The sequence below is a fragment of the Canis aureus genome, chromosome 16 (genome assembly GCF_053574225.1).
Source record: "Canis aureus isolate CA01 chromosome 16, VMU_Caureus_v.1.0, whole genome shotgun sequence".
Lineage (NCBI taxonomy): Eukaryota > Metazoa > Chordata > Mammalia > Carnivora > Canidae > Canis > Canis aureus.
The window spans coordinates 37,332,912-37,350,983 of NC_135626.1; the positions used below are offsets into that span (position 1 = coordinate 37,332,912).

Consider the following 18,072-nt stretch of genomic DNA (forward strand, 5'->3'; position numbering starts at 1 on the left):
CTAGCTTTTCAACTGAACTCAAAGGATATTGATTAAGATTGATATCAACAAAGAGAGTCACTGTCCTATTAAACATTTTTAAAAATCAATAACTTGCATGATGATCTAGCTGGGAAAGACAATTAGTAGAATGGATCATAGCAGCAAGATTTAAAATCATCTTGACAGATTGGAGTGAGGAGCCAAAATCAACAAGATGAAATTTGACAGCAATCAAGTGAGGACCTACATTTAGGTTTAAAAAAAAAAAAAAATCAATTGTATAGGAAGTAGTGGTACTGGCTTGGCAACATTTTATGTGAAAAAAGTTTAAGATTCACCAAACCCAATATGGTCACAGTCTCATGAAAAAACATAATGTCAAATCAAGAGAGATAACAGCCTCTTTGCATTTTGAACTGGCTAGTACTGAGTGCCCCATATTGAAAAAGGATCCAGTAACTTTACCAGGTGAGGAAGAATTGGTGAAGTTTAGAGATATTAGATATGTAGATAAATAATAGCTGTCCTCAGATAGCTTACATTGTCAAGTATGAGACTAACAACATTAAATTGACAATGTTCAACCACTTTAATCTATAAAAATGGCAATTTCATGTGGCTCAACCTAACTAGAAGAGGATGTAGCCTCATTTTGTAATGCAGCAGAGGGCAAATGAGAATCATTGAGTGAAAGGGGGAAGCAAATAGTACATCAATATGGGAAGGAATTTGTCACAATCAGATCCTCAAGAGCAGAATGAGCTGCCTTACCCAGTTCTAGGTTCCCTTTCGCTGAGAGAGCCCAAGTAGAGCCAGGTGTCAGTCAATTGGGGATATTTATAATTTTCCATATTTAGTGGGAGACTCTCCATGATCCAACCTGAGTCTCTAACTTCTCCAGCTAGACACCACAGTACACGGACAATGCACCAGATTCCTGAGTGCCTTGGCCATCCTGCAATCTGAGTTATCCATAGGGAGAGCACAAAGTTGGAAAAGGAGGTACATTAAGAACAAAGAATAGGGGATCCCTGGGTGGCTCAGTGGTTTAGCGCCTGCATTCGGCCCAGGGCGTGATCCTGGAGTCCCTGGATCGAGTCCCACATCAGGCTCCCTGCATGGAACCTGCTTCTCCCTCTGCCTGTGTCTCTGCCTGCCCTGTGTCTCTCATGAATAAATAAATAAAATCTTAAAAAAACAAAGAATACAAGGAAAATTCTGAGTTGAGACAGCCAGGACAAATAGATACACGTGAAAGCTTCAGGAATGGGGAGAAAAATAAATCCCGTCGAGGGGTGGGAGGAAGGGGAAGGTGTGGTGCTGCTGGGCCAGGATTTTAGGCTTGCAGATCTGATAATCTTTTCAAACTGTGGAGGTTGGGGTTATAGTCCTGTAGCTTTCTTCTTCCTTCCCTATGGCTCACTCTCCCTTCCTCCCCTGTAGACAGCCCTTATGGAAACTCTGAAACTCTTTTTCTCTTTTCTTCCAGATGGGGGACTCTGGCAGAATGTTCTGGCCTGTGTGCAATGACTCCGTTCTCTCTGCCAAGGGATAAAGCTAAAATCTGCTTTCTTGGAAACCAGCTAATGTCTTTAGGAAGCATGACCCTAGTTAGGGAGAGATTGGGATCTTTGAATAAAGGGGAGGGTAAGAAAACCATTTTCAGCGTCCACTGGCACAGTGATTCACAAGGATATTAGGATCTGAATGCCAAAAAATGATTTAAAAATGGAATCTTCGGTCTTGAGATCTAACCTCACACAGACAACTACATTGGTCTTCTCTGAATCTTAGATAACTCTAAAAGTGTTTTCAACAATCTGTGGAGGAGGCAACAAACATCTATCTCACATTTCCACAAGACAGATATTAGAAGGAACATATATGAAGCCCAGAAGCACATTACAATCGATTTCCTATTGGACCCTCAGGAATTTGGGGGTTATAAGAACTTTCGTAAAATCCAGAAAGCCCAGACCAGTGCTATAGCCCATCAGTAACTAGGATGAGAGAAAGAGAACAGAATTTGGGGTGAGGTTAGAAAACCTGACTTCAGCCCCTAGATAGGTCCCTGACTCACTATGTGATAATGACCAGTCACTTCCTGGCTTAGCATTCCAGTCTCCCTTCTCCCCAGCCCCTGTTGTTGTCCAAATAAAATAAAAGAATGATTTTCTTCTTTCTTGGGAAAGTGAAGCATGATTGTTTCTATAAAAGCAATCTGGAAAATAACCAACCCCTTAGTGTAGCAGTGTAAGATGATTTTGTTCATTTTATAACCACCCTCCTGGGTGGTACAGAAAGCCATGAAGATCCTAAACTTAGGATCCTCAGATGGGGATGAAATAAGTCGGTGGTCTGCTCTCCTCTTCAGTCTCTTCTGTCTTCTGGGATGACATGATCCTGTTGCTAAGGAAGGCTTCTGGAGAGAGATTTGGGAGATGACTGGGTAACACCCAACTAGGTCAGGGAATGAGTCAGGGCTCAAGGACTCGATACCAACCTCTCCCACTCCTGCCAGGAAAGCTCTGGGGTGAGACAGAGATGAGAGAGTCGCTGAGGGGCGGGCCTCACACGGCTGCCTGCCCTGAGGCCTCTGGCTTGCGGTTTCACCCTGGTTTGCCCTGCAGCTGTAACGTGTCTGCTGACACGCAAGCCCTGACAGGACTTCCCTCCCCCCTTTCCCAGACTTCTGCTCTGTCCCAGAAACAAATGGCACGTTCCACCCTACTAGAAGTGACTATGGGAGAGAAGAGAGGGAAAAGGAAGAGCAGAACCAGGTGGAGACATGATGCTTCAGAAAACACAGGGCAAAATACAAGAGACTTTTGTCTGGGAGGTGAATAGGAAATAGAAACTAAACTCACTTCCTAGGGAAAGCAGGATAAGGCAAGGGCAGAAGAGTACCTGTGGCTGGGTGGACAGGGTGGACACAGGGTGGGAGGGGATAGGTAGAACAAGACTGAGGGTTAAGCCTGAGCAGTACCCAGCAGCACCTGCCTGGAGAACTGCAGAGGTGTCAGAGCAAAATGGCAAATGGTGACATTTCTTGTTTGGAGATACCCAGCGCTTACAAATCCATCTCTCTTTCCTCAGAGCCATTTCCAGTGTGTGGCAATTCTTAGAACTCTCCTCTGGTGCAAGAACAGTTTTAGTCACCTACTGTCTACCAGCCACGTTTCCCTATATGAGGTCACTCAGTGCTCAAAGCAGCCCGACGAGCTCAGTTTCTATGATCCCCATTTCCCAGATGGGTACATTGAGTTTAGAAGTAGTGGGTCCAGGCTATGTCGATTGCCAGAGCCCTCATGGATTCTGTGATTCCAAGCTGCCTTTAATTTGAAGGTAAATCAAATCAAAATGTTATCAAAGTAGTAACATATCAAAGGCTTCTTAAGCCTTCTGAGAAGCAGTCAGGAGCAGACCAGGTAAGGAACAATGAACAGAGATCTCTAACAATCTGGACGTAGGTATTTTAAAATCCTGGAATTATTAGGATTGCTAGGCCTCCCCGCAGCCTGAGATCCCAACGCAGCCTTGGTACCCTCTAGTGGAAGTTTCCCGCATTCGCATGGCTTCCCTGGCTTCAACTCCGAACTGCTGGCAGGGAAACCCTCATTCAGTCACTGGAGAGCGTCCCAGAACGGTCAGCTGGAAGATACACATTTCTATGGCAGAGTCCATGGGGGGCAGAGGAAAGAATATAGGCTGGAGGGGAGGCGTCCAGAGCACTCGGTTCACAGGGGGCTCTAAAAGGGAATCCTTGCTGGTATGTAGATAAACTTGGGCCTTTATATTATTAATAAGAGCTCAGGGTACATCACATGTGACTTTGGCTTTTAGGGCTCTAGAGAGTGACTCTTTTGTACAGGGAAAATTCGTGATCAAAGACACAAAGTGACTTGCCTGAGGTCACGAGGGAAATCAAGGTCAGCAGTGATGGGACTACATCCTTGTCTCCTGCCTCCCCAACCCAGAGCTCTTTCTACTACATCCCCTCTTTGTGGGTTGATTGATTTTTGCTATAAGTTTGTGTGCATGTAAGAATATGAGGTTGCACATATCATCAGGGAATTGTTTTTGCCCACAATTTATTTCTAGCCCACAATCTGTACACTTTGCATTCTTTTGTCCAACACATTCAGAGTGCCTGTCATTGCCAAGCACTACTTTAGGCACTGTTTTTCAAGTTCATGGACCTTTTCTAGGGTGCCCCAGCCTAGAATAGGCTCCCAAGCTCCAGAACCCCATGCTTGCAGCTCTCTTAGGGCAGCCCTCCTGGAGTGTCTTCCCCAGGTGTCTGATGCTAAGGTGTTTGAGTTATTTCTGTCTCCCTCCTCCTGCGGAGGTAATCCCTGAGAATGGAAGTGGGTTAGAAACAGATTACTCTGATCCAGGGCCTTTGCCCTCTCCTCCTCGAATGTGGCATGGGGCCAGGGCAGGGGGAGGGCAGTGGGAAAAGGGGTATGTCACAAATAGCCTGAAATTCCCTTTTAGGATTATTGCATGATTGAGCCAGCTGGGGTGAAAGGGAAGCAAGAAGAGGCAAGAGATTAATTCTAGACTGAGCTTGAACAGCAGGATACATGGGCTTCTTTTCTGGCTGAGCCAGATGAGCGATAGCTCTTCCTAAACACACCTTTAGAAATAAGGAGTCTGAGGCAGGCAGAAAAAAGGTAAAGGAAAAGGCCTTTGTCCTCAGCAGCAGGGATGAATGGAAGGATTGGTGAGAAAGAACAGCTAGCAGAAGAAAGTTGGGCAGCACAGAAATAAAGGATCACTTGTGAGCTTGGAAATTACCTGCATTTGGGTGGTCTTAGCTTCAAACGAGGTGAAAACTGCTCCGGAGGGGAAGAGAGCTGACACACGGGGCCTCCTGAGGATTTCCAGTTCATATCCAAGTTAGGGACGTATTGTTTCATATCCTTGCTTTAGGGACACTGCACTGGGGTGGACTCTGGGGGCAGAGATATTACCTGTGTCCAGAACAAAGAGTGGTTACACTTACCAGGACTCTGCTACACTCTGTGTACACCTTCCAGGACTATTATGAGGCTTGGAAGCAGCGGCCATAACTAACTGGAGTGGATAAATACATTAATTCATTTAATGAGTTATCAACAATTCTATGATTTAGGTATTTAATTATCCCCTTTCTTTTTTTTTTTTAATTTTATTTATTTATTCATGAAAGAGGCAGAAACACAGGCAGAGGGAGAAGCAGGCTCCACGCAGGGAGCCCGATGCGGGACTCTGACCGGTCCCAGGTCTCCAGGATCACACCCTGGGCTGCAGGCAGCGCTATACCGCTGCGCCACCAGGGCTGCCCAAATATCCCCTTTCTATAGGTAAGGAAAAAAGGTGGAGCCAAGAGGTAAATTCAGGCACAATAGTGTTCTTAACCACTACGTGAAAGTTATAGACAGTTAACTCTTGGAGTGACAGAAAAGCTTTGCCAACATTGTTAGCCAAAGATCAGATGGGAACATTTCTTACTAAGTCAGAATTCTTGGTTTCCTCTGTCACTTTATCTTGAACCACTCACTTATTTTGCTTTTCGTGCTTTCATTCAAGAGAAGGAAATACAATATAAACACATGGCAAGCCTATTACTTGCTTCAATCCAAGTATCACATTGTTTACTATAATCAATAAATATTATAATCAGAATCTTCCAGTTCTCCAGAAGGATTTTCTTCGTTCAAATCAACTGTGTTTCTCCTAGAATGTAGGTCACCAGGCACAATTTCAGAAGTTCCAATCTCTGAAGTCATCTGTCACTGGGAAGAGAAAAAAAATGCAAGTACCCGTCCTACTGCTCAAGGGGTATCCCATTCTCTTCGGCTCCATTTAGAAACTTCAATAGGAAAACAAGGGATTCCAGGAACTCTCTGTATTTGGAGAAACAGGAAATCAACTTTGCTTTCTGCCTCATCATATTCCTTCTGGAATTCTACTCATCCATTTATTGAATAAATAAATATTTGAGTGCAAGACTATGCTATGTGCAAGACTGCTTTTTGCAAGGCTGAGCTCCTGTCCACCTTACTCCTTCCTCTAATTGCTCTTATTTTGCCTTTTCAGAAATGTGAATTACTAGGGTTGTAGGATTCAGAAGTATCTTTTCAGTGTTTGGTGTACTTCCCCAACAGACAGCTTCCAATTTTCCTGGGAGTTAATGAAGTAGGATGATAATATGAAATTTCCAAAAGAGCTGCTATTTTAAAAAACCCACTTATGATTTATCTCAGAATGAATTAATTGACCTCAACTTCCCTTATTATTTCATCCAGACTTATATAGAACAAGTTTGCATTCCTTGAGAAACTGTTCAGAAGGGCCCCTGGCTGGCTCAGTTGGTAGAGCACATGACTCTCTTGATCTTGGGGTTGTAAGTTCAAGCCCCACGTTGGGTGTAGATATTACTTAAAAATAAAATCTTAAAAAAAAAAAAAAGAAAAAACAGAGAGAAAAGTAGAATATTAAAAAAAAGAAAGAAAGAAATTGATCAGAGGGCAGACAGAGATGATCTGGGATGTATTGGCTACCATGTAAAGATTATCTCCTCCTCAATGGTGGAGATAGTCTTGGATAGACTATCTCAGTATTCTGTATTAATAGCCACTCATTATGGAAATGGAGTTTCCTCACTTCAGTGGGGAGACTAGTAAAAAAAAAAAATCACATTTTATTTTCCAATGCATAGACTAGATAGAAAAGAATCTGTTAAGAAATAATGAGCTATCTTTCATCTAAATGCTCAATAATATACATTCTTTAAATAACACATACAGGGACACCTGGGTGGCTCAGGGGTTAAGCGCCTGCCTTCAGCCCAGGGTGTGATCAATCCTGGGGGCCTGGGATCGGGTTCCACATCAGGCTCCCTGCATAGAGCCTGCTTCTCCCTCTGCCTGTGTCTATGTCTCTGCCTCTGTGTCTCTCATTAATAAATAAATTCTTTAAAAAATAAAAAAATAAAAATAAATAACACATACATATAGCACCTAGTTTCTTTTTTTAAATATTATTTGAGAGAGAAAGAGAAAAAAAAAGAGCATGAGCAGGGGGAGAGGCAGAGGGGAGAAAGAGAAGCAGACTCTCCACTGAGCAGGGAGCCCCACACAGGGCTCCCTCCCAGGATGCTGGGATCATGACCTTAGTCACCCAGGCGCCCCCATATAGCACCTAATTTCATGTCATTATTAATGTGTCATGCTACAGGTTCAATGCTGTGACTAGAATTGTGGAGATAATCTTACCCTTGAATAATTTACAGTATAAGCGAAGAGCTAAGATTTACGGCAATACAGGTGATCCGGAAACCCAAAAGTAATTTCTCTCCTTTGATAATCTGTAGCATTTTATCTGGACTTTCGTGACAGTCCTATTTCAGCCTGTAAGCTGTTTGTGCGTACCATGAGCTCTTAACTCATTGCAAAATACCATAGGTAAGTGCTCAATAAACACTAATTGGCAAAATAAGATAAGAACCTACAGGTAAGTGTGGAAAGTGTTTGCCGTTCAGCAACGATTACAGCATTGGATTTTCCAGGATGATCCCAACATCATAAATCCTTTAACAACTGAATGTGAAGCAGTAGGGCATTGTAATTAGAGCACGGTTTCTGGATTCACTCTGCTTGGATTTGAATCCCAGTTCTGGCAGTTAATAGCCCTGTGACCTTAAATAAATTACATGCTTAATTTCTCTGTGATCCAACTTCACACATAAAAGGAGAGTATTACTCTTGTTTGTGGTGAAGAGTGATTGAATTAATACACGGCAAATGCTTAGAAAATGCCTGGCACCTGGAAAACATTTTTTTTTAAAGATTTTATTTATTTATTCATTAGAGACACAGGGAGAGAGAGGCAGAGACATAGGCAGAGGGAGAAGCAGGCTCCATGCGGGGAGCCTGATGTGGGACTCGATCCCAGGACTCTAGGATCACTCCCTGGGTCTAAGGCAGGTGCTAAACCTGCTGAGCCACCCAGGGATCCCTGGAAAATTTTTTTTTAAAAAGATTTTATTTATCTGAGAGAGAGAATGAGAGAGCACAAGTGGGAGAAACAGCAGAGAGAGAGGGAGAAGCAGACTCCTCACGGAGCAGGGAGCCTGGAGTGGGGCTGAGTCCCAGGACCCTAACATCATGACCTGAGACAAAGGCAGACCTTTAACCCACTGAGCCACCCAGGGGGCCCCCTGGTAAACATCTTAAAATAAACTATTACTTGTTATAATTAAACTTGTGCCTCTTTCCCAAAAGGACAAACAAGAAGTGTTTTCCTCAGTCCATGTGTCTTTTGCTTCAAAAACACAGTGGTCATTATGTTTGTTCAATAAACATAGTAGGCATTAATCTCTTCGACAGTAAGAATTTTCTTCACAGGGTTCAGATTGCGAAAAGTACCGCTGTTTAATGTTACACAGCATACTGAGGTCAGATACAGACTCAGAAACTAGTCATTTTCGTTCTTTCTGTGATCAAAGTAGGCACTGGGGAAAAACACTTGTCTCCGAAGGGCAATACCTTTTCATTCTTTAGGGAGTGCAAGCAAGGTGCAGCAACATCCCAACCTTAAAAGAATGCAGCAACTCCTTGCGGCCAGAACGCCTCGAGCGCAGGCGCAGGCGCAGCTCGGGCTCCTGAGCTCTCCGGCTCGTGACCGCCGTGCGCCCCACCCCACCCCCAACGCCTCTTAGTGCGCACGCGCGCAGCCCGTTCTCTACTCCCCCTCCCCCACCACCACAACGCGCACGTGCGCGTTCGCGTCGCTCACACTTCGGCGAGGGCGCGCGCCCTGGAAAATTCCACACCCGAGTTAGCTCCACCCTATGCGCCCTCTCTCCTTGCCCCTGGTTCTTAACTCCTAGTCCCCATCCCAGCGGCCTTTGCGGGAGCAAAATGGCAGCCCCCACACCGCGGGGTTTGCATTGTTTATCCAAAGCCTTAGGATGGTGGTCTCGGCAGGTGGGTAGGGACCGCGTGGGTAGGACTCTAGGCGCTGGAGGAGGACCACAGAGTGGAGGGGAATACCTGCTTTGCAATTGTCTTTGGTGGGCTTGGACGGTACAAATCATCACCAGTTACGGAAGAGTTTGAGGTTGAGGGGACCCAACTACTAAGCTAAGGGGTGGCGTGGGGAGAGCCCCGTAAAGGCCACGAGGACGAGCAAGTTCTCGAGGATGAAGTCTCTCCAGTTTGCTCTGGATTTGTCTGGCGGGGAGGTTTTAAAGGAGAAAGAAGTCATGGTTTGGAGTCTGGGCTCACTTCCCCTTGGTTCTTTTTTTTTTTTTTTCCCCCTTGGTTCTTAAACAAGCTCTACATTGAGCAGTAGCTGGACGAGAGGGAGTCTCATGGTCACTGTACCTGGCCGAGCAAAACTCACGGTCGGAGAGAAAAGAGAACTGGCTTTTAAAGACGTTATTGATCATTTGGGAGCCAGAATGACAAAGTTTACAGTTAGATTCCCAAAAGAATGAGCAGGATGTAATCCGAGTAAATATAAGGGAGATACGAGAAGAGGACCTTTCTTATGCTTTAATAATAGCATATCGCTCTTTTCAGGGTCAGGTTGATGTTTAAGTTCCCCATGGGACTGAAGGTTCTTTGAAAGCAGAAGCCTTTCTTTAATCAGCTCTGCATTCTTGGGACTTGGCATAGTCGTGTACTATGGAACGTACCAGAGGAAAGCCTTTAGTAAATGTTGAGTGGTGTTAGTGAAGGCTGCTTAGGGGCTTCTAGTTAAGACACCTATGAGTATTTCCCTCCTGATATGTGGCTTTATAATTGTTCCTAAGCCGTTCTTTGGATGTGCCCTTTCTGTCTTTGCTTAGAGTTTGTTCAGGATAGATTTCTTTCCAGATTACCTTTATCCTAACCTTTTCCTGTTTTACAGCCTGTCCTGGTGACTCAGTCCACAGTTGTAGTTCCAGTGAGAACTAAAAAACGTTTCACACCTCCTACTTATGAACCCAAATACAAATCAGAAAAGGAGTTTATGGAATATGCCCGGAAAGCAGGACTGGTCATTCCTCCAGAACGTTTGGAGCGTCCACTACATCTGGCCTGTACAGGTGAGGCATGGTATTTCTGAGACCCTGACCAAATCTCCTTCTGTCACAGATATTCTGGAGTGATTTGGGCTGTGATTGACTGTATTTAACTAACTCAGCCCCAATGATGATTTACTTTATGTACATCGTATTTTTTAAAAGATTTATTTATTTGAGAAACAAGGAGCATGCGAAGGCACTAGCACAGGTGGTGGGGGAGGGGCAGGGGGAGACAGAGAAGCAGACTCCCCACTGAGCAAGGAGCCCAACTGGTGCTAGATCCCAGGACCCTGAGACCAGAGCCACCCAGATGCCCCTAATGAGGTCATCTTTGATTTTGTGTTCACACCTTTTCCTAGAAGGCAAGGGTGAAATTTCTGCATTTTGTACAAGAAATTAAGGCTCTGAGAGAAGACTTAAATTACCTTATTCTGTTTTTTCTAATGTAAAACAGTTCCCTCTATGTGGAAGTCTACTTTATAGCCAGGATACATCTCAATTTCATATGACCTCAAGATGACTTTTTCTCAGTCGTTCAATGCTTTCTTTTCTTCTTTTATTACAGCTGGTATCTTTGATGCCTATGTTCCTCCAGAGGGTGATGCTCGCTTGTCGTCTCTTGCAAAGGAAGGACTGGCACAGAGAAGTGAACAACTGAAGAAGAAGGTGGCATCACAATTGTCGTAGGTGTCTGAAACAACTGGGAATTGATATTAAAACAAAAATTTCTTGTTGCTATTTTATTCCAAAGAGGTCATCTTAGGTGAATTGGGTTGGACATAAGTCCCTTGATAACTTGACAGTATATTTTTCTCTATAATTGAGATTAGTCAATGTAGAAGAATATGGGCATTTTGATTTTCAGTATCTCAGCCTTCATTGGTATTTTTTGTCATATCAGGGAGGCGACTTAGAAGTTTGTAGAACATTTTTTGATCACATATTTTAAAATCTAAAATAATAAGCATATTTATATAGGAAGAACCTTAGAGTTTGAACTACAGAGAATAAAAAGCGAAAAAGAGTAAAAAAGACCTGTTCTATGGAGCTAATTAGGTCGTAACTAAGGAGCAAAAACCAAAACCTTCCTAGTCTCTCTTTTAGTTGAAAGGATGGAAACATTTAGTATTTATCACTCAAAGGTTCTTCGAGTTGTTTATAAAGAATCAATATGTTTCTGCATATTAATTATTCATGTAGCCATAACTCATTTCTCTAATTACAGATTTTAACATATTACCTTTCCGTTAAACCTCTTTTGTGACTCCCTATAACCTGAAGAATATGGGGCACCTGAGTGGCTCAGTCACTTAAGTGTCTGCCTTTGGCTGGGATCATGATCCTGAGGTCCTGGGATTGAGCTCTACATCGGGCCCCCAGCTTAGCAGGGAGCCTGCTTCTCCCTCTCCCTCTGCCTGCTGCTCCCCCTGCTTGTGATCCCTCTCTCCCTCTCTCTCTGTCAAATAGATAAATAAAATCTTTATTTTTTTAAGCTTTATTTATTTATTCATGATAGAGAGAGAGAGAGAGAGAGAGAGAGGCAGAGACACAGGAGGAGAGAGAAGCAGGCTCCATGCTGGGAGCCCGACGTGGGACTCGATCCCAGGACTCCAGGATCGCGCCCTGGGCCAAAGGCAGGCACTAAACCGCTGAGCCACCCAGGGATCTCCAATAAATAAAATCTTTAAAAAAATAAGTTATTACCTAAAGAATAAAATCCAAAGTTAAGTAGTATTCACAGCTATTTGTAAATCTGGTTCTTCCTTCCACTGTTGTCAACTTATTCCATTTTTCTCATCCTAAACTTCAATATTTCCAAAGTAATTGCCAGTTCCTTGACAGTATTGTGCTATGACTCTGTGTCTTTGTACATTCTTTCCTTTGCCTGGAAATGTCTTTTTCCTCCTTCTTGATAACTCCACCTCATTTCTCAAGAACCAGTTGAGCATCATGTCTGCTTTTAAGCCTTCCCTGACTCTTTTTGGAGCTGCCTTTACTGTAATTGTAACTGTACACTTACTATTTCTGGTAATGTACTGCGATGATTACCTCTCATATATTTCTCTCTGGGACTATGAGCTCTTTGGTGGTAGGGTCCATGATGATGATGGATAAAACACATGTGGTTTTATCATGGAGTTATCGTTTAGGAGAGGAAAACAGCCATTAAATACCGATTGCACATAATTACATAATTACAGGTGTGGTGAAGTATGAGTGTTATGGGATCACATGATAGGGAAAGATAACTTGGTCTGGGAGTTCAGGGAAAGCTTCCCTGAGGAAATGACATTTAAAGCTAGGACCTAAAGGATTGCTTGCAGTTAGCTAAGTAGAGGGGTGAGGAATAGCATTCTAGGGAGACAAAACAGCACAAGCAAGGCTCTGAGTGGAAAGAATGTAAAGAAGGTGTCAGATTGGGACGCCTGGGTGGCTCAGCAGTTGAGTCTAAGAAAAACTCTTTCACTCTCCTACTTCATTTATAATTTGCCCAGGTGTAGAATTCTGAGCTAAAAATAATTTCCTCAATTAATAGCAACTAACTTTTAATGTTTCTAGTTAGAAGCCTGATATCATTCTGAGTCTTGAGCTTTTGTGTAAAACCTGTATTTTCTTTCCTAGTGCGGAAAGGATGTTTTCTTCAATGCCAAAATTCTGAAATTGGCAGAATGAGAAGCTTTTGTCTTTTTTTAGAATGATTAAATGTGAGTTAGAAGGTTGAATTTACAGGACTTGGCACATTCAGAAAATAATTATTGAATACAAGGACAGACTTGAATGACAGTTAATGTAAGCTTCAAGTTAAAGATATTGTGTAAAGTGTTTAGAAATGATTCTTGGGGCACCTGGTTGGCTTAGTTAGTAGAGCATATGACTTTTGATCTTGGGGTCGTGAGTTCAAGCCCTGTGTTGGGCATAGAGATTACTTTAAAAAACGAAAAAAAAGAAGATTCTCATACTTAATTTTACAGAATCCGGAAGATAAGAGAACATGATCCTAATTTTAAAATAAAGGACTTCCCCGAAAAAGCTAAGGATATTTTTATTGAAGCTCACCTTTGTCTAAACAAGTAAGTGAATTTTATCATAAACCCGTTATGTTTTCAGTAGCTGTTACTCTAGGCACAGACTTTTCCCCTCTTTGGTTAAGAGTTTTAGAGTGACCTATATAGGTCTAGGTGTGTGTGTGAGTCAGTCAGGCACCCCAGGTTCAGTTTTTATTTTTATTATTATTATTTTTGTTGTTTAGAGATTTTATTTATTCATGAGAGACACGGGGGGCGGGGGGAGAGGGGAGCAGGCAGAAACACAGGCAGAGGGAGAAGTAGGCTCCACGCAGAGAGCCAGACGTGGGACTCGATCCCGGATCTCCAGGATCATACCCTGGGCTGAAGGCAGCGCTAAACTGCTGAGCCACCCGGGCTGCCCCAGGTTCAGTTTTTAAAGTTAATTTTGTATCTTAGGAATTCTTAAATCATACAGGTATCATAAATTCTATGTCCACATCTGAGTATAATGTTGGTTTAGGACTTTAATTTTTTTAGTCTCCCCTTAGATACAGAGAAGCTTTATCTCTCAGCTATTTTTGTAGTCTCCATTTGCTGCAAGTGCAGGATTCTTGAGGGTCAGAGCTTTGTGGAAGGATCTCAGTGCCAACTCCCTGTTCTTTGAGGGTTCAAGAATTTAGGAAGAATCTGTTCCTAGCCATCAGATCCTATTTCTAGATCCCTTTAGTCATCCCATATGTTGTCTTGATGTCAGGTTGTATTCTTTCCATTCTGGCTTTAGTTCTCTTTCCTTTTGGCATCTAGGAAATTTACCTTTCTTGTGGGCTAGGCTAGAGCCTTTAAAAATGTATGTGTGTCCGTGTATATTCTGTCCAACATTTCTAAATGTTTATGTCAGGAGTAGTTTCACATGAGCTCAGTCCATTGTGTTGCCAGAAATGGATGTCTTCCTTTTATTTTTAAGTGTAATTTTTATTGTAAATTGTAAGTGAACTCCTAGACAAGGAAATTTATTGCTATTGAAGATCTCTAGGCCAGGATAGTGAAGAGGAAGGGTTCATTGAGAGGTGCCAGGCCTGGTGGTCGTGGTAGCTGTCACCACCACTCAGGTTAGTCTAGTCTAGTCTAGTCTAGTCTAGAGCTACAGTGGGGGAAATGACTTGGAATCTCTTCTGTTAGGAGCAGAGGTGCAAGGGAAGCACATGGACAGAACTAATTCCTACCTACTCTGGGATTAGAGACAAGATTGTTTGAAGGAACAAAGACTTAAACTTGGGACACCTGGGTGGCTCAGCGGTTGAGGTCTGCCTTTGGCTCAGAGCATGATCCCAGAGTCCCAGGATCGAGTCCCACGTTGGGCTTTCTACATGGAGCCTGCTTCTCCCTCTGCCTGTGTCTCTGCCTCTCTCTCTCTCTCTCTCTCGCTCGCTCGCTCGCTGTGTGACTCTCATGAATAAATAAAATCTTTTTTAAAAACCAAAACAAACAAACAAACAAAAGACTTGTCAGGAGGTATTAAACTGTAGGGAAGAGTCATGAATGTGTATCTGAAAGACACTAATTCATGCATGATCTTAGGTTTATTTGAAGCCCCTCAGGAACCTTCTAAAATCCTGTATGTCCAAGAGCTGGGGTTTGCTGTCTGTTTTCTTACTGTTACTGCATAGAATCAGCATGACCAGGTCACTCTAATAGCAGCAAAGATTGAGGGGGCAATAGGGGTGGTAGGAAGTGGAAGGAAAGAACCAGAAAAGATGGCTGCTTATCTTTTAGCTAGGTTTTCACAGATAGGAGTGTAAGATGTGAGGTGGCTGGCTGGCTCAGTCAGTGGAGCATGTGACTCTTGATATTCAGGGTTGTGAGTTTGAGCCCCACATTGAGGGTGAGATTATTTAAAAAAAAAAAAAAAAAGTGTTAAGTGCAAGGCCAATCCACAATCCAGTTGCTAATGATGATATGTCTGAGGTAAGAGGAGATAAGGTGAGCTTTTGATCTTTTGTGATCGATTCGTGAAGGTCTCTTGCCTTTCTTAAGGATGTATGGTAATTTCTGAGAAATTTATTTCTGCTCCTGACAAGCGACCATAACTTTACTCTGGAATTAGATCTCAGGGTCTTTTATCATGTTCATCTTTGTGTACTCAGGACTTAGCATACTACCTGGCTTATTGTGGGCATGTAGAAAATGTTTGTAAAAAGGAATTGTTGTTCATTCTGAGGGCCATTTTCATCTTCCATCAGGGAAACCCTAAAGCAAGAGCCAGTGATATATATGTTTTTCTTTTTTAGCTCAGACCATGACCGGCTTCATACCTTGGTAACTGAAAACTGTTTTCCGGTAGGTCCTAACCTCCTTAGGACTGTTGGAGGCCTGAATGGGCCGATTCTAGACATCACCTCTGGTTTCCTAAGAAGGATTGGTTTCGCAAATGCAGGAAGTTCAAGGCAAAAGCTGTGGTTCCATTGGTTTTGGCTAAATGATACTGACTTGACTTGGGCTTTGGTAAGGGAGGAAGGAGGAAGTTCCACAGCAAGCCGTACTGAGTCCTTGGGGTATAGAGGCTGAAGTCAGGAAGCCCTGTGTGCACCTCCAGTGTAAGAAAGGACTTAGCAGGTGTTCACGTGTGTTAACCAGGGTGCTGGGTACTTGGTGAGACTCCCTGATATTGGGATTTATGGTTCAAAAATAAATTTCTGTCAGTTCAGCTCATCTCCCTAGAATCATATATAACTCATCTGGTCCTTGCAGGTTAGCCGTTAGATCCCTGTAAAATTCCATTCTTCAGTACTAGCAGCCATGGGGAGGATAAAACAAACGTATATGCAGTAAACAGAAACGTGCAACGACTAGCAGGTTATAAAAATGTAAGGGAGGAGTGCCCAGCCGGCTCAGTGTAGAGCATGCAACTCTTGATCTCGGGGTTGTAAGTTCGAGCTCCATGTTGGGTGTAGAGGGTACTTAAAAATCAAATCTGTAAAAGAAAAAAAAAATTTTAAAGTGTAAGGGGAGTAATGGCATATTAGATAAACTGGCAGTTTGGAGTGTGGTTTTCACTGATTTGGAGAAGTTTCCTCAAGAAGGTAGGTCTTGAGTTGTTGATTTGGATGAAAAGGGTCATTTCAAAGTGGGCTTAAGCAATAGCTTGGTCAAAACTTGGGGAGGAGAGAAGAAACCGGCACAAGAAAGTGTTTGGTGGGAAATGTTGCATGACAGTTGTAGTAGCGCTGGAAGTGAGAACAGGTGTGGAAGGAAGCACAGCTTTCCTAAAGGAAAGGAAAACCCCAACTGACTTTGTTCTCCTCTGCCCTCAGGACATGGTCTGGGACATCAAGTATAAGACGGTCCGCTGGAGCTTCGTAGAATCTTTAGAGCCACCCCAGGTGGTTCAGGTTCGCTGTTCGAATCTGCTGAACCAGGGCAACATATACGGCCAGGTCACTGTCCGCATGCACACCCGACAGGTAGACGACCCATTCTGTTTTCCTCCTAACTTTTCTTCACTCTCAGGTTGGGTGTCTATCTCTGGAGTCATGGGTACAGCTTCCCAAGACTGTGGGCTCTTAAGGAAAGGTTCACCATGGTCTTTCTTGCTTGGTTAGCATGCCCTTCTCACTGCTAGATGTTAACTCCTGAGACCGATGTGAGGATACTCTCTTCCACTCTTCCTGATCCTCCCTCCCCCACCTCCTCATCCTGAGTCAAAAACCCTCCAAGAGTAAAGTGTCAGTAGTCGATCATTTAGTCTAGATTCAGAATTCTGAATTGATTTTTTTTCTACCCTCTAGAAATTCTTAGTATGTTGTTTTAAAATGGTTGTATGGCATTAAAAAATAATAAAAATAAAAGCAAAACAAGAAAACCAACTCTGAGTACTAACAGGCCAGATTTGCTTTCATCCTGGCAGACTCTGGCCATCTATGACCGGTTTGGCCGGCTAATGTATGGACAGGAAGATGTGCCCAGGGATGTCCTGGAGTATGTTGTGTTTGAAAAGCACCTGGTAAATCCCTATGGGAGCTGGAGAATGCATGGCAAGATCACCCCTCCATGGGCACCCCATAAGCAGCCCATCCTTAAGGTAAGACTAGATTTAAGAGAGCTAGGGGAGTGCTTGTGCAATCTTAAGCCACTCCTGTTGTGCTCCACCTAGTGGAGAGAGGGGGTGATGCAGCAGCAGGGAAGGGGCATCATCCATGGAGGAGAGGTGAGGGTGAATCTTCTGGGTAAGTCATAGGCTTGGTTGGTAGCTAACTCAGCTTCCTGCTCTTTCAGACGGTGATGATCCCTGGGCCCCAGCTGAAACCCTGGGAAGACTATGAAGAGCCACAAGGAGAGGCCCATAAACTTTAGCTATCCTGGTGGCATAAATGACTCCTCGGATGTGAAGCATGGTGATGAGGTGGCTGGATGCTGTGGAGTCTGGAAGCTGTGAAGTCAGTCATCTCTCCATGCTGTAGAAGCATCTATGTTTGACCTTTCCTCTCCTGCTTGGGTGTTTCCAGCTGTCTCCTCCGCAACCACGGCTGATGGCTGGGTCCAGGTGGGTGGCTGGAATACATACAGCCATAAGCCCACTTCTTCCTATTTAAATTGTATATCTAGCTTTTGTATATCTAGCTTTTGAGTCTCAACAAAAGTACCTATTTTTCCTGTAGCAGAGACCGCCAGGAGCAAACTGGCAGAATTTTCTTTTTAATTATAGGCAGGGATCAGAGTTTGAAATAAAATAAAACACTGTCAGGGTTTTGGACACACTGTGGTGGGTTATGTCTTCTCCCCAGCTTAGGCTAGAAGTAGACCAGCCTTCAGAGAGGATGGGCTGAACTGTGAATTATGTGGCTTCCAATAAATCCAGACTTAGGAAAAATAATGCATGTTCATTGAAGATTCAAGGTCTTTTCTCACATACTGACTCACCTAATCAGCATTTGTATTTCCTAGAAGAATGTAAGTCCAAAGAAATCATCCTTCAGCCTTTGGATTGTGTTCTTAATTATCAATTGCATCCTGGTGTGGTCTCAG

At 43.4% G+C, this 18,072-nt stretch overlaps 1 protein-coding gene across 2 annotated transcripts; it reads left to right on the plus strand.

Moving 5' to 3' along the window:
* Positions 1-8,795: 8,795 nt before the first annotated feature.
* Positions 8,796-17,920, plus strand: MRPL45 (mitochondrial ribosomal protein L45). Of its 2 annotated transcripts, XM_077852983.1 has the most exons (8): positions 8,796-8,957; positions 9,886-10,063; positions 10,608-10,725; positions 13,015-13,113; positions 15,339-15,387; positions 16,362-16,511; positions 16,955-17,128; positions 17,323-17,920. In XM_077852983.1, the coding sequence occupies exons 1-8, from the start codon at positions 8,892-8,894 to the stop codon at positions 17,398-17,400; spliced, it is 912 nt and encodes a 303-aa protein (XP_077709109.1). In that variant the 5' UTR covers positions 8,796-8,891; the 3' UTR covers positions 17,401-17,920. The 2 variants fall into 2 exon arrangements, with proteins under 2 accessions (XP_077709109.1, XP_077709111.1); XM_077852985.1 differs by lacking the exon at positions 13,015-13,113 and having other exon boundaries at positions 8,798-8,957.
* Positions 17,921-18,072: the final 152 nt, after the last annotated feature.

Coding starts and splice junctions, on each gene's coding strand:
- MRPL45 (XM_077852983.1), top strand. CDS start 8,892: ATGGCAGCCCCCACACCGCGGGGTTTGCATTGTTTATCCAAAGCCTTA. Junction 8,958..9,885: donor TAGGATGGTGGTCTCGGCAG/GTGGGTAGGGAC, acceptor CCTGTTTTACAG/CCTGTCCTGGTGACTCAGTC. Junction 10,064..10,607: donor ACTACATCTGGCCTGTACAG/GTGAGGCATGGT, acceptor CTTTTATTACAG/CTGGTATCTTTGATGCCTAT.